The sequence below is a fragment of the Saccopteryx bilineata genome, chromosome 4, assembly GCF_036850765.1.
Source record: "Saccopteryx bilineata isolate mSacBil1 chromosome 4, mSacBil1_pri_phased_curated, whole genome shotgun sequence".
NCBI classification, from domain to species: Eukaryota; Metazoa; Chordata; class Mammalia; order Chiroptera; family Emballonuridae; genus Saccopteryx; species Saccopteryx bilineata.
Genome location: NC_089493.1, coordinates 190,659,023 through 190,674,680, shown reverse-complemented (window position 1 = coordinate 190,674,680; position 15,658 = coordinate 190,659,023). Strand labels below are relative to the sequence as shown.

The following is a 15,658-nucleotide window of genomic DNA, read 5'->3' as shown; positions in this document are numbered from 1 at the left end:
CACAGCTTCCACTCAGAACCTCTGCCAGGTTCCTGGAACCAGCCCAGGGTGGGAGGGCAGGGAAAGTCTGAGCAGGCCAACCCCTCCCTGGCATGTGGGCTGGCCCCCCATGGTTAGAAAAAGCCTTGCCTTGAAGGAGAAAAAGCAGTCTAAGCCGAAGGAGAAGCACACACACAAGAATATGGAGGTCTGATACAGCACACCATGTTGGGGGCGTATTTCACTCATTCAGCATTTCAACATTCATTGAGTGCCCATCGTGTGCCACACACCCTGCTGGGTGTTGAGGATAAAAGAATGAGTAAAATGTGGTCCTGGCCCTCACGGGAGTCTACAGCATGTAGGAGGTATGAATCACAAACACAGAAAATCACCTTGCAATGGACCGAGGACAATGAGTCCAATAATGGAGAAGTACGGGGGCTCTGAGAGCCAATGGGGAGCCAGGTGGGGAGGGACTGAGGCCAGATGTGCTGGAAACAGCAGCACTGAGTGGGCAACAGAAGTGGCAGGTGAGTGAGAGAGTGGGGTCAAGAGGAGGTCGATACCATAAACTGAGATGGTGAAGGCAGGGAGAGTGTGGAGCGGCGTCCGGGGTCTGGTGATGAGTTGGGTTTGGGATACAGTTGATTTGAGACTCTTGAAAGACTTCCCACTGGAAGAGGGCATGGTTTTCTTGTGGGCACAGACCATACCTAAGTCATTTCAGAGTCTTTGTGCAAGTATGTTGGAAGGTCTCGCAAGATCCTAAATGGATAAATGAATGAATATTATGTATAAAAAACACCTGTGCAGATAGATGCTGCTCACATACTATCTCATTTAATTCTTACAGCAACTCTGTGGAAAAGGTCTGTTATTATCCCATTTCAGACTAGGTAGTTCTGGGCCTCAAAAATCTTAGGGATAAGAGAGGAGCCATGTATGGCCAGTTCACAGATTACAATGACTCAGGAAAAAAAAGAGAGAGAGACAGAGAGACAGAGAGAAAGAGAGGCAGAGCACATAGAAAGATGCCCAAAATCAGTAGTCATTCAGGAAATGAAATTAAAACCACAATGAGATACAACTAGAATTGTTATAAATCCACTAGCATTGTTATAATCCAAAGGACTGACAATTCTAAGTGTAGATAACATAGATAATTTAGATCATCTAGAACCCCCAAATACTGCTTGCGGGTGGGAATGTAAGATGGTACAGGCCCAATGGAAAAGTTTGACAGTTTCCTTTAAAGTTAGACACACACAAATATGCACCACCCCACGTATTTACTAAGACTCATCATCAAATTTTCATGACTAAATTATACTGCAATAAACCTGATTTTCAAAAAAAAAAAAAAAAAAAAAAAAAGGGAAGAGAAAGCTGGGTGGTTTAGATAGAAGAAGGGGGGGGGGCTGCCAATCAGTTTGGTGAGTTCTGGGGCAGCTTCAGAAGCGAATGCATGGATGCTGGACCTGAAGACCAGGCAGGATTCCAGCAGACGGAAGGAATTCCAGACACAGGGAGCAGCGTGAACCCGAGAACGCCAGGCGGGCAGGGCGATGTCCAGACATCCATTTCAGCCGAATTATTTGGATGGAGAAAAATAAACGGGAGGGAAAAATCTGGCTGTGGCCAGATGAAAGAAGAAGGGGTTGACTAAGACATTTATGACTTAATTTGGTAGACAGTGGGGAGCCACTGAACATTCTAGAGTAGGGGGAGGGTCTTGGCAGAAAGATTAAGGGGGCAGCAGTGAGGAAGGGTAGGCAGCCAGGGCAGGGCATCAAAGAGAAAGCTCAGAGAGCTGGCTGCAGTGAATGAGGGCCAAGCCACGGCTACCTGCCCGTGTGGTTAATGCAAAGGGACAGAGAACCCTGTTGTACCCAACAGCAAGGAAAGAAAACCACAGGTACCAGTTCTGTGGTGCCTTCTATAACCCCCACACTGTTTTAAAGAATCACTCCTCAAGGAGAAAAGAAAAAGAGAGAGAGAGAGAGTGTGTGAGAGTGAGAGAGAAGAGCCTGTGATGTATGAGACGAGACGGACCAAATGGATTGATGATCATCCTTAGGTCTGGCTGCAAAGCAAAGGAAGAAAGAGCAGGGGAAGCAGAAGATGCTTATCTCAGGTGTGTTATGGGAGCCGCAGATATGGAAGCTGGTAACTGAATAAGAAATGATGCAACTCCTAAGGTGGAAGGATGGTAAGTGAGACAAATGAGAGGCCAATCCCCGTGGTTCTGCCCCAGGGAGGCAGGCGTGTCTGGCACTGCTGCTGGTGTCTCTGTGATGTCCCCACTCCCTGAGATGTGCGTTAACATACCACAAGTCGGCCTAGCGTGCGGAGGACCCGGGCTCGATTCCCGGCCAGGGCACACAGGAGAAGCGCCCATTTGCTTCTCCACCCCTCAGCCACGCTTTCCTCTCTGTCTCTCTCTTCCCCTCCCACAGCCAAGGCTCCACTGGAGCAAAGATGGCCCGGGCGCTGGGGATGGCTCTGTGGCCTCTGCCTCAGGCGCTAGAGTGGCTCTGGTCGCAACAAGGCGACGCCCAGGATGGGCAGAGCATCACCCCCTGGTGGGCAGAGCGTCGCCCCTGGTGGGCGTGCCGGGTGGATCCCGGTCAGGTGCATGCGGGAGTCTGTCTGACTGTCTCTCCCTGTTTCCAGCTTCAGAAAAAAAAAAAAAAAACCATAACACAAGTACACGTGTGTTTGACACGAGTGGACGGAACTGAATGGGTATAAACAGATTGTTACACTCTACTGCTTCCGAGGAACAGGTTCTTGTCCAGCTACGATCAGAATAACAGTGAGCACCTAATGCTCTGTGTGCATGCAGCAGGACCGCAGTATAGCCACAATCAACATCCACTTTGACTTCTCCGCCAACACTTAAATGCCGGGAAATTTCGCATAAAGTATATAGACTTCCAGCTCCTCTCGAGAAGTTGGGAGTTCTGAAAAACATATATGACCCAGTCCGACATGGTGTCATCGTCAGAGCTGAGTACCACTCGTCCTCTTTCAACAGTAGGGTCCCTGCCTGGTACACTTCATTCATTCACTCATTCATTCCACAAGGGTTTATCAAGCACCCACTACATGCCAGCCAGGCACCGTTGTAGGGTCTGGAGATGCAAATAAACAAAACAGACAGAATTCCTTATGGTCCATTCCTGGAGCTCATCTTCTCACCAGGAGAGCCAGACAGCAACCAAGTAAATAAAGGGATATATACCATCTATATTTCAGGTGGTGATAAGTACTAAGCAAGTTTAAAGAAGTAAGGTGCAGCCATTGAAGAGGTTGGAGAGAAGTAGCAGGTCCTTAGAAAGGGGAGTCGGGGCAGGGACGCCTCTCTGGTTAGGTGACCCTGAGCCAAAATCTGATTCACGTGACGGAACGAGCAGTCAGACCTGATGGAGAGAGAGAGGGGCCAAGCCAAGGCAACGGCAGATGGAATTGCGTTTTGCATGTGGGAGGAACATGTAAAGGAATCAGCATCAGGCAAAGGGCATTTCAGGCCCCGGCAACGGTTTAGATTTTACTCTGAGTGAAATGGGAAACTGCTGGAGAGCTTGAGCAAGAAAGAGAGTGACACGGTGGGACATATTTATGTTGGTGACTGGCCCCTGTAAGCATTAGCTTTTGGCCCTTGGCTTAGAGCAAGACAGGCAAAGGTTCAAGGGTTAGAGATGGACTCTGTCTGGAGAGAAAAAATAATTAGACTATGGGGCCAGCGTCTCCTGATCTACGGAATATAGTGTTTGTGCAGAAGAGTAAGCCAAGACTTAGCAGTGGCCTGACGTTAACTGACAGCTATGGGAAAAGTGCACACACAATGAAGCCACTCACAGGACCTCGGAGACTGGGCATTGCTTGACGCTAGGCCAGAAGTCCAGGTTCCTGGTGGACATGAATGCGAAGCATTCTGCCAGGCCCACTCACACAGAGCTTCCCTCACTTCTCTATCGTTACCAGAGACGTGCCCTCCCCACCGGCACACCCAACTGGGTAGACAAGTCCTAAGTCTTGTTTTATTTCCGCAACTTGAGTAAACGCTCATGTTCTCCCAACTCAGGTAGGAAAAACATCTGACCCTTTGCACTCCAAAAAAACAAAGCAGGGAGCGGCGCTTGGTGCTCAGCACGGTCCGGTGTTCTGGGAAGTCCATTCCTTCACCATGAACAGTACGAAATGTTTGACAAGAGGAAGAGAGCTACTCACAATCAGGACGTGGTCCCGCCCCATCGTGATGACCGTCCGGTTCACGGTGCGAAGCAGCTGGGCCATGATCTCCTGGATGTGGTGGTAGGTGAAGGCCTGTAACACAGAGGCATCTGGGTGACCACCGGGACCTTATATCTGCACACCTCCTCCAGTGGTCAGACATGGTGATCGCCAAGATCACCACCACCACCAGCATTAGTACCATCATCGGCATCGGCATCATCATCATCACCGTCACGGTCACTGTCATTGTATCTCCATCACCATCACTACCAGGCACTGGACACCAGGAACTCCATTAACCATCTTAATATATGTCAGTGAATACGAGATGAAGCGCTGGAATCAGAAACTTTTGATTTAGAATAGGAGCTCAATCAAGAATTATTGTCCTGGATGTGAGGGCGATCTGGCTGCGACAGCTGTCACCCCATTGATCGCCAGGGTTGATTCGGCTGTTCTGGCTGGCTAGGCGGGTGTCCCCTTCCTCCCTCACCGCTCCATGTGCATCCCTCCCGAAGCTGCGCGCTCGGTAGAAGAGGACGACCTTCCCCGCTAGAGGAGAGGACCGTTCTTCGGTCAAGGGTATACAGTAGCTGCGCTCCCCTGCTAGGACCTCGAAACAAGTCTCAAGAATTATTGTCCTCCATTGGCTAAGTTACTCAATCTCCCTCTACCTCGGTTTCTTCACCTGTGTCAACGTCAGGATCTAACCTGGAGTAAGGAGGGACTGTCACACAGGGCATTGGTTAGGCAGGTGATGCAGAGGCTGAGACAGCAAACCAGATAACCTAGAGAGCAGCAACAGTAGGAAGTCCCCAGCTGGAAGGACACATAGAGGAGCCAGTGTCTCCGGAGCCCGTGACGGGGGTTCTGTGATGGACAGTGGAACCGTGGGGTGCTTGCATGTAGAAGCTGCACGATCCACCATGGGGGATCTCCGTGGTGAGCCAGGTTGCAATATTTATGAGGTTCAGCTCATTTTAAATACAAGTCCCTGAGCCTCGAGCAGGGCTGTGGCAAGCAAGGTTTTGTGCACTTTCTATGACATTCTCAGCTCCTGCACAGAATTCCATCCGCGCACACCTGAGAGGGTGGTCCAGGCCAAGAGGAAAGGCCCTGGAATTCTGAATTCAGCAGCTCTGGGTCCGAGTGCCAACTCTACACTTGCGCTGTGTGACCTCACTAACCACTTAACCTCTCTGAGCCTTGGCTTCTTCATCTGTAAAACAGAGAAGGGTTTCTGGCCAGTCTTTCCGGGTTGATGTGAACAGAGGGGGAGATACATGCAATCCTGGAGAAATGTGCACGCTTGATTCCACTGCAGGGGGCGCTATGGGCCTGACATGGACCCAGGGCATCAGCAATTCATGGATTTCACGTGGCTTGTTCTGATGGCTGAGAACCACGACACAACACGCTGTGAAGCTCTGGTGACACAGGCTCGGGTTTGGGAACGGCTTGTGCGTCCAGAACCTCGCCAGAGCCTGACCTAAAGAAAGCACTAGAAAAACGGGGACAGAAAGGCAGGTGACCGCTCACACTGATTCCTCAGCACCTTATTAAACTTCGCTGCTTTCAGCTGAACTGTGGGCTGTCTCTTAGTGTAACCCATGAAAGGAAAATAGATGTGTAGTAAGTAAAAGCAAAAACATGTGTCTGCCCTATCTCTCCAATGTGCTTTCCATGACAATGGGCATCTGATGACACTCTGCCCAAAGGTTCCTTCCTCTCTCCCCATCCCAGACTGGCTTCCTCTGCCCTGTGGCTAACCCCCACTCCCCAGCTCCCTGGAGCCCCCGGCAGAACCTGTGCCGTCAGAGCTGCCAGCGAAGCATACACTTTATACAAACAAGTCCTCGTGCTCCCTCAGACCTCTGTCTCTTGCTAGAGTTCGCCCCCTCCCCCCATCCAGCGCTTTGCTCATATCTGGTATTTTCCTCCTGATGCTCCGAGGCTGCAGGTGAGCCCCTCTCCTGACTTCCTTCTCTCTTTTCTTTCTTCAAGTGTCTTTACTAACTTTCAATTGCCATATTTTTTTTTTTTTGGTATCATGTGAATGTGGTGCTTATGGTAACAACAAAAAGAGCTAACCTTTTTTGAGGGCTTATTAAATACATGGCCCCCTACTAAACGTGACCTCATCTCACAACGAGATGGGCAATATCATGATCTCCATTGTTCAGGTGAGAAAACTGAAGCCCAGAGAGGTTAAGTAACTTGTCCAGGCTCACCCAGCTAGGGAGTCAAGGAAAAAAACAACAACTCAAACCCAGCAGTCTGGCTACAGAGCCTGCTCCTTGCCCCAAACTCACCGAGGCCAACTGGAACAGAAATATAGATCTCTGGTTGCTATCATGGGGCCTCATCAGCCTCTCTCCATCTGTGGGGATGGACAGGCTCTGACCTTGGCCAGGCTCACTTCTAACTGCCTTCAGTCACTTCTGATCTTCCCTTTCCCTTTTAGAAAATCTTTAGTACTATGTATTCAATTACTCCCTCCTCTCCCCTGCCTTCCTTTGCAATCTCATCAATCTAAGCCCACTGCCAATTCATACAGCGGTTTCCATTTAGTGCCCCTCCCCCCCCCCCCCAGGGTTACATCTCTCTCCTCCTTTCCCAACAGAGGTTATAAAACCCCTTCCTCTTGCATTCCTGCCTGCCCTCTGCTTCTCTTAAATAGCCATTTCCTCAACCGAAGAGCAGCAATTAGGCTGCGCGGGAAGGAAGTTTGGTATTCAGAAGTGGAGCACTGTCTGGTTTTATTCATTTCACTTTGAAGGTCTCAACATGAGAGGTGGTATAGCCGAGTGCTTTGGGATAACACAGGCTTGAGTGTGAATCTCAATTCTGCTCCTTTGAGCTGGGTGACCTAGGGCGAATTACTTTTCCTCTCTGTCTTTCAGTTTCTGTGTTTGTAAAAGGTGGCGGACGACAGACACCCCAAAGGCTGCTTTGAGGACTCCATGCAGAAATGCAGGCGAGTGGGCACACAGTGGGCCCTCAGTGGGCGGCACTGCGACTCAGATCCCCCTCGGTCTGCAGCAGCGTTCCGGCCCGGCTTGCGGATTCCCGGCACGTAGCGGAGAGTGCGGTAAAAGGCAATGCATAATCTAAACTCTGGATAATATCGAGATGTCACCTACAGGATGGATAGCGTATATGCAAATGGAAAACTTTCGAGATGATAAACCTGTGCTAAGCAGTAAAAATGCAGCCACCAATCACCCACTGTTAATTGCCCCTGTGCCAGGCAGGCAGAGAGAATCTCTAGGAAAGTATCTGCTGGGTTTCAACTAAACGGTGGCTTGTAATTGAAATGACAAAGTCAAGTTTTCCCATTATGGCCCTGGCAAAAAAATTAATCCATCCAACCTAAACACACTGCGAACTGTAGTGATTTTTTCCCCCTTTAATAATTATAAGCTGTGTGTAATACCTGGAAAGAAACTGGAGTCCTTTCTTCAAAGGCAATCTTATGCATAAGCCCTAATACATAACATAGTAGACAGAGAGCTCAAAGTGGGTAGGTAGGGTGAGGGCAGGGCCAAGGGGCGGGGCCAAGGGGCGGGGAGGGCAGCCTCTTTCCTATTGGCTCACCTGAAGCCCTATGCCAGCCCTCGGTCTTTGTAGAATGCAATTTAAAATTACTAATTTCCCACAGTATTTCTGGAATAATAATAATAGAGTATACCATATATGAGATTATTGTAAGTAATAATATATAGACACAGCATGTCACAAGATTGAATCAAATTATGTAAAAGGTATCCCCTTTTTCCATTTTTCTTTCAATCCTTCTGATGATACCAAGTAGAAAAATCCTCCTTTGGTGCTTTCACACCTCTATAGTTCATGCAAAACTCCTTTTCCTATAGAGGGGGGTTGTCAGGTCAGAGCAGATGGACCAGAGCATCTTCTTAGAACACTGTTTTATTGTGGCTATTTTTAAAGTATATACTTATTATATACATATTATATGTAGTGTGTGTGTTTGTATATATATATGTATATATATAGCAAGTGTTCAAGAACACTTATATACTTATATACATATTATATATGTAGTATTTATATAGCATATATATATATATATATATATGGCATACACACACACACACACACACCAAGTGTTCAGGAAAAGATTCAAAACTTGGCAAGAAAGCCAAATAAGGATTATAAGGATTGCATGATTTTTTCATAGTGTATTTCTGATGAGCCCAACTGGGAGTCCTCTTACTCTCTTGGGAAATGTAATTTTATTTTAGCATTCACAACTGATTAGAAAGCAGAAATATCAGCGCCCTGCAAAGTCAGAGGTTCACTTATAGAAAAGTGATAATGTGTGATATCCACTGGTTTGTGAAAGGTCATAGTTCTGTTGTTCCACAAAAATTTTATGAGCCTTATATCGAAGGACAATTCAAAATAAGCATCCCCTCTCCCAAAATTCAAGAACCTTAAATACTTTCAAACTGGCTCTTTCTTTGGTCATCTTCCCCCCCAGTCTAATAAATAAAACTTGGAAATGTGCTCACTGTCTAATTACATAAAGTGATATGCTTAACCATTTGAGAATTCTACTTTTACGCAAGCAATACTGACGACTGAATGGTGGTGACGTTAAATTCTGCTTATTTTTATCAAAGTTACAAATGCATATAGTTTAGAAACAATCTCCAATGTTCATTAAAACAACAACAAAACATGAGCCTTTCATGTTCTGCACCAAGAGGAGCTTCTTCTTCTTCTTTTTTTTTTTTAGCACACGTGATTATCAGTTTGATGCTAATGGTCATGTGGCCCAAAATATTTTTGTATTATATAAAACGTGTTTGCATTACCTCTTCTTTAGACAAATGTGTTCACTTTCTGGCATTATCTATGAGGTCTCCACCAAAAAGACAAGGCTTTCTCCCTGGTTGCTCTCCTTGCCCCATTAGGCACCTGTATTCTTTCCACTTCCCCTCTTCCTACAAAGTTATTGTATAATTTCTGTTTGATCAATATTTAGTGTATAAAATATTTTGGTATGTACATGTGAGTCCTATCCAAGTTGTAAACAAATTCCCATTTCTTTTCTTTTCTTTTTTTTTGTATTTTTCTAAAGTGAGAGGCAGGGAGGCAGAGAGACAGACTCCCTCATGCGTCCGACTGGGATCCACCCGGCATGCCCACCACGGGGCGATGCTCTGCCCATCTGGACCATTGCTCCATTACAACAGAAGCCTTTCTAGCACCTGAGGTGGAGGCCATGGAACCATCCTCAGCGCCTGGGCCAACTCTGCTCCAATGGAGCCTTGGCTGTAGGAGGGAAAAGAGAGACAGAGAGAAAGGAGAGGGGGAGGGGTAGAGAGGCAGATGAGTGCCTCTCCTGTGTGCCCTGGCCAGGAATCAAACCTGGGACTTCCACACGACAGGCCAGCACTCTACCACTGAGCCAACTGGCCAGGGCAATTCCCATTTCTTGAACAACCTTTTGTTTCCCCCAAAGGAAAAATAAATCAGAGATTCCCTTTCGTTTTCTGTCTTATCTTTTCCCCCTTATTCATAATTGCCTCTTCTTCTCCTAGTTCACAAGATTCTCTCTGCCTATTTTAGACGTTTGCTTTGTCTTGCAGAGCCTCTGTTTCCCCCAAGCCACCTCTCTTCTGTCTTCTCCGTTGTTGTTGGTTTTTTCTCTCTCTCCCTCTTTCTCTCATGTTCGAGTTTTTTCCATAGTTCTCTGTAACCCCGGGGTGGTATGGTCACTTTTCAGTGTGGGACACTCCTGGGCTGGTCACCCCCGGGCTGGTCACCACCTCTGAGCGTGCAAGGGGAGCTCGTGGTCTGTGAGCTTCACCGCAGGGTGATCTTGGTTGGGACAATTAGTTGGAGAGACTCAAATACCCACGTACACAACTCTTTCTTCTTGGGCCGGTGGCATTCCACAGACAAGAGTTCTCTGATCGCTGGCCCGGAGGCTGCAGCTTGCTGCCTGCGTCCCAGGAGCCGAGTGGGAGGAGAGCGCCAGAGGCTCAGCTTCTGAGACCGCGCTCTGACACCGAAACCTTGTTTGGAGTGTGGTGTTGCCGCCCTCAGCTGCGCCTAACGCCTCTCCTAGTCCAGGGACCCTGGGTCTGACCTTCTTTGTAGACTGGACCCCCAGTGAGTCAGCCGCACGGTCGAGCGGCTTCTTACACAGACGGGGCGACTGATCCTCCGCGTTTGGGCTCCTCTCCTTCACCCGCACCTCCAGGGGCCCTGCCTCCGCTGCTTCCTGTAACTTTGGGGGAAATCTTTGCTTCAGATCAGATGAGATGTCAGCCTTCTGAGTTGCTGCTGGCTTATGAATCAGTCTTCTTGGGTCTGCTAAATCGCTTAGTACTTTTCCACACGGTAGCTACCTTCCTTGTACTTTTTTTTTTTTTCAGTAGGTTTTCCAAAAGGAACAAAATCTGTGACTATGTTTCCTCTGTCGTCTTCTCAGGGCTGCCGACCCTAACTGTTCACGCTTCAATGTTTTATAAGTGATCTCATTTAATCAGAAATGTTAAAAGTGCATGCGATAATGTTAAATGACAAAAAGAAAATGTAACTATGTTGTGTCCATGTCAGATTTTGAAGAGTTCTAGTGTAACCCTGATTTTATAGAAAGCAAAGCTTTTCAGCTTGGAGAAAGACCGGGGTGGGGGTAGGGGTTGGCACAAGGCCGTGTGACCAGTGACAAGGAATGAAAACCGAGTGCTGAGATGAGGATTGCAGGGGCACAGCTACAGCGTTCAATTCAAAGACCTCTCCTTTTTAACCAAAGAGAAATAATGCACCTTCTGACCATGGAGGCTGCCGCACTGTGGAGCCGCCACTGTCTTTCTCGGCTCTGTGTTCCTACATAAGACGTCTTCTCCACGTTTTTATTTCGAAGGCACCACAAACACCGACAAAGGAAATACCCTAACTTTCAAGAGACAGTAACAATGATCATCGAGAGCAGAGTCACCCCCTCCCCCTTTCTTTGGCCTCTTGAGGTCGTGTGATTTTCTCATCAGTTCTAGGCTTAAGGCTGTTCTCTTTCCTCTTGGGTGAATTGGCTTCTGTCCTTAAAGACTTGATTTACCATTCAACAGTTTATGGTGTAAAGCCAGCAACAGGCAGCCAGGGACGCAGAGGAGCAGGAGCAGGATGGGGTCGAGGGGTCCCCAAACTTGAGCAGCAGCTTTTCTGTAAGCCAGGGGTCCCCAAACTTTTTACACAGGGGGCAGTTCACTGTCCCTCAGACCGTTGGAGGGCCGGACTATAAAAAAACTATGAACAAATCCCTATGCATACTGCACATATCTTATTTTAAAGTAAAAAAACAAAACGGGAACAAATACAATATTTAAAATAAAGAACAAGTAAATTTAAATCAACAAACTGACCAGTATTTCAATGGGAACTATGGGTTTGCTTTTGGCTAATGAGATGGTCAGTGTGCTCCTTTCAACGATCACCAATGAAAGAGGTGCCCCTTCCAGAAGTGCAGCGGGGGCCGGATAAATGGCCTCAGGGGGCCGCATGCGGCCCACAGGCCGTAGTTTGGGGACCCCTGCTGTACGCCATCATCTGCACCCTCCTGCTCACCAGGCAGCCCCCCTCCCACTTCCCAGGTGGGACTTGGGCAATGTCTTCCTGCAGTCACGAGTCTTTGCACCATGGGTTAACCTTCTCTGTGAGGGAGAGTTTGCGTCAGTGGTAGCAGAATACAATAAAAGGAAAAGGGGGAGGTTCTTATTCTGACACTGCTGTGACCTAACAATCATAAGGTCATACTAGATGCCAAGAACTCCGCATGGAGACTTGGCAACTTGTAATCTCATTTATTTTTTTAAAGAATACCACTGAAGCCCCAGACATGAAATATGAGAATCAGAGAGAGGTTTGGGTAACTTGCCCAGGAATTATTCACTCATAGGTGGCCAAGCCTGAACCCAAGTTCAATTCTGTCTAATTCCATGCTCTTTCCATGATGCAAAGTGTGGGGATGGGGCCAAGGAGCGGGCGTGCTGTAGGCTCTCCACAACCTCTGTTGCAGCGTTTTTCGGTATTTTGAAGATAGAGTCTCTCCTTGCACAGAGATAATGGAGCTGCCACTAACTATGCTCCTCCCCTAGGCGCACAGTTTCCTCACCTGTATACTGGGCACCATGGCACACACAATACCAGGATTGCTTTGAGAATCCGTATAGCTAGTTCTGAAACTGACAGCTAACCTTCCCTGAGCTTCTACTACATGTTAAGAACTCTTAGAGACTGACCAGGAGGTGGCACCGTGGATAGAGTGTCGGACTGGGACCCAGAGGACCCAGGTTCAAAACCCTGAGGTCACCAGCTTGAGTGCGTAGTAGACATGACCCCATGGTCACTGGCTTGAGCCCTAAGGTCACTGGCTTGAGCAAGGGGTCACTCACTCTGCTGTAGCTCCCTGGTCAAGACACATGTGAGAAACAATCAATGAACAACTAAGGAGCCCCAACGAAGAATGGATGCTTCTCATCTCTCCCTTCCTGTCTGTCCCTATCTGTGTCTCTTTCTGTCTCTCTGTTTCTGTCACACACACACACACACTCACACACACAAACTCTTATAAGTACTTTGCATATATTAAGTTAAGGAACCCTGCAAGCACCTATGAAATAAGGGAAATACCTGCATTATCCCAGGGTTAGAGATGAGAATACTGAGGCTCTGGTTGGGACCACACACTCTGTATAAGCACTGACCCAAGCTCCAGCCCAGGTCTGTCTGACTCCCGGCTCCAGGCTTACCACCACTGCCTCCATGTTTTAGGGTTCCAGACATGCAGGGATGTGGCAGGACTTTGTAGATGATAAATCTTTCTGCACATTTGCCTCAAATAAACAATAAGGCAAACATTTGTGTGCACAGCTGATTACAGCATATTGTATTATTTAGAACATCCAAATGCAGCAAGCAAGATAAATGTTCCCAAATCAGGGATCCTATTATAAAAATGACAGCTTATCCACACAATGGAATAGGAGAAAGCAGATATGTCTTGATCTGGAAAGATATCCTTAATATAGTCAGTTAAAAGAGACCACAGCCTACCATATGTCATATAATCCCATTTATACTTATGAAAAATATTTCTCTATGTCCAAAAATATGGGAAAATGCCCGGCAAGCTATTACCAACAGTATCCCTGAGAGGGGGAAGAGGTAGAGATGTGAGGTTAAAGGGATAATTTTACTTGCTATAGCTTGTTGGAAATTTGCACAATAATCACTTAAGATAATCAAGAAAAGAGAACTATTTCCCAACTGGAAAAAAAACAACAAGTCAGTCAATACACCTAAGGAATCATATAGACAACTGAATGGATATACCCCAGGGACTACAGTGGCGCGTGGCAGGCAGCCCCGTGTGTAAGGCTGAGGACTTCTCCCCTCCCTGGGACTACTCGCCCCATGCTAAGTGGCCCTGGACCCTTGGTGCTCACGAGATGGGGTGCTGTCATCAACGGGCAGGAGCATTACAAAGTAACATGGGTTAATGCTTTTTTAAGAGGCACAACTTTGAAAAATTTTATTCTGTTTATCAAATACTTGTTAGTGCCATTTGCATATGGAAAAAAAAACACTTCTACTTAAAATCACTGGGGGGGGGGGGCATAACAAAACTATTGCCTGCAACCAAAAATATCCGATTGTGCTACAAGAAAAATGTTTCTTTCATTCAGGTTCTATAAGTTGCTTTGTAGGGCTTTAAAAAAAAATACACTGGAACCCCCAACCTGCAGCCTAGAGCAGAAAAAATAAAACCTCCCAAGGTTTGTAAGTCTAACATCTTAATACGGATGCACGGAGACTGGCTGGAGCCACTTAGGAGATGTGCCTCAGACGTTCTACTTTTGTGTTTTGTTCTTCAAAACAGGAGGAGTCTATGGGATCGTGCGTGGAGAAATGGGTAAATGACACAGCTATCACTTGCTGACTTCTTTGTATGTGCCAGCAATGGGCTGTGTCCCTTGTATTTATTATCTCTGTGCACCTTGGGAAAACCCAGGGGATGCGTATTATCCCATTTCAAGATGTAAAGTAAGATTCATCCTAGTTATTGTTACCGTTTATTATTTTTAAGCCGTCAATATAGGACAGATGCTATACTAAATGCTTTACATGCACCATTGCATTTTTTTTATAGCTAACATCACTTTTTAAAAAATTGTTGTTGATTGATTTCCGTGAGAAAGGAAGGGGAGGGGGAGAGAGAGAGAGAGAGAGAGAGAGAGAGAGAGAGAGAGAGACAGGAACATCGAGCTGACTGGGAATTAAACCGGCAACCTCTGTGCTTCGGGGCGATGCTATAACCAACTGAGCTATCTGGCCAGGACAACCAGCTCATTCAATTCACAGAATGATCTTACCCATCTGCTACACTGCCTCTCCGCATGCTACGGATAAAGAATTCTGAGGTTTACGTAATTGGTCCAAAGTCACAGAACCATTGGTTATGGAGCTGCATTTCAACCCATGCCTTCTTGGCTGCAGGGCTCACGCATTGTATACGCAATTTTGTATTGTTGGTAATATCCAAATGTCACAAGTGAGATAAATGTCCAAATGGCCAAGGGGTGATGGGCTCCCTTAAGGTTTCCATTGTAAAAATAGGGCTCTATGAACTATTTGTAATATTTCAAAAAGCTTAACAGAAACTGTATGTTTCTCTTTAGTATTCCCACACTGGCTAATTACAATGTCAGGATTCCTCGTTTGAATGAAAAAATGATAGGTAGGCACTCTGTTTAACTCCACTGGTCAGAAAATTATGAGTGGCAGACATATATTATTCCTTCTTTAAATCTGCAATTTTTTTTTTATTCAGTGAGAAGAGAGGAGGCAGAGAGACAGACTCCCACATGTACCCCAACTGGGATCCACCAGGCAAGCCCACTAGGGGGCGATGCTCTGACCATCTGGGGTGTTGCTCTGTTGCTCAGCAACTGAGTTCTTCTTAGCGCCTGAGGTAGAGGCCATGGAACCATTCTCAGCACCTGGGGCCAACTTGCTCCAATCGAGCCATAACTGCAGGAGGGGGGGAATAGAGAGAGAAAAAGAGAGAGAGAACCAAGAGGGGTTGGGGATGGAGAAGCAGATGGGCACCTCTCCTGTGTGCCCTGATCAGGAGTCAAACCCGGGACTTCCAGACACCAGGCTGACTCTCTACCACTGAGCCAACCAACTAGGACCACACATTTCCTAATGTTTAATACTCACTGCTTGTTTCGGAGATGACATATTTTAAAACATGCATCCATGGTCATATAAGAAATGGTGGTGAAAACTTTCCAGTGGTAAAAACCTTTGCTACCATTTATCCAGAAAGCCTCTGAAAATATGGTTTCCATGCCCAGCTTCCCAATAACCGTCCTCCACTCCTCCATTACTGCTCTCCCCT

General features: G+C 46.9%; 1 protein-coding gene across 2 annotated transcripts in view; it reads right to left on the bottom strand.

Annotated features, from left to right (window-relative positions):
- Positions 1-15,658, bottom strand: part of DOCK2 (dedicator of cytokinesis 2) — a 395,036-nt gene that overhangs the window by 217,737 nt on the left and 161,641 nt on the right. For both annotated transcript variants that reach the window (XM_066273230.1, XM_066273231.1), the window contains exon 27: positions 4,216-4,311. In XM_066273230.1, the coding sequence (XP_066129327.1) occupies positions 4,216-4,311 (96 nt within the window). The remainder of the gene's footprint in view (positions 1-4,215; positions 4,312-15,658) is intronic.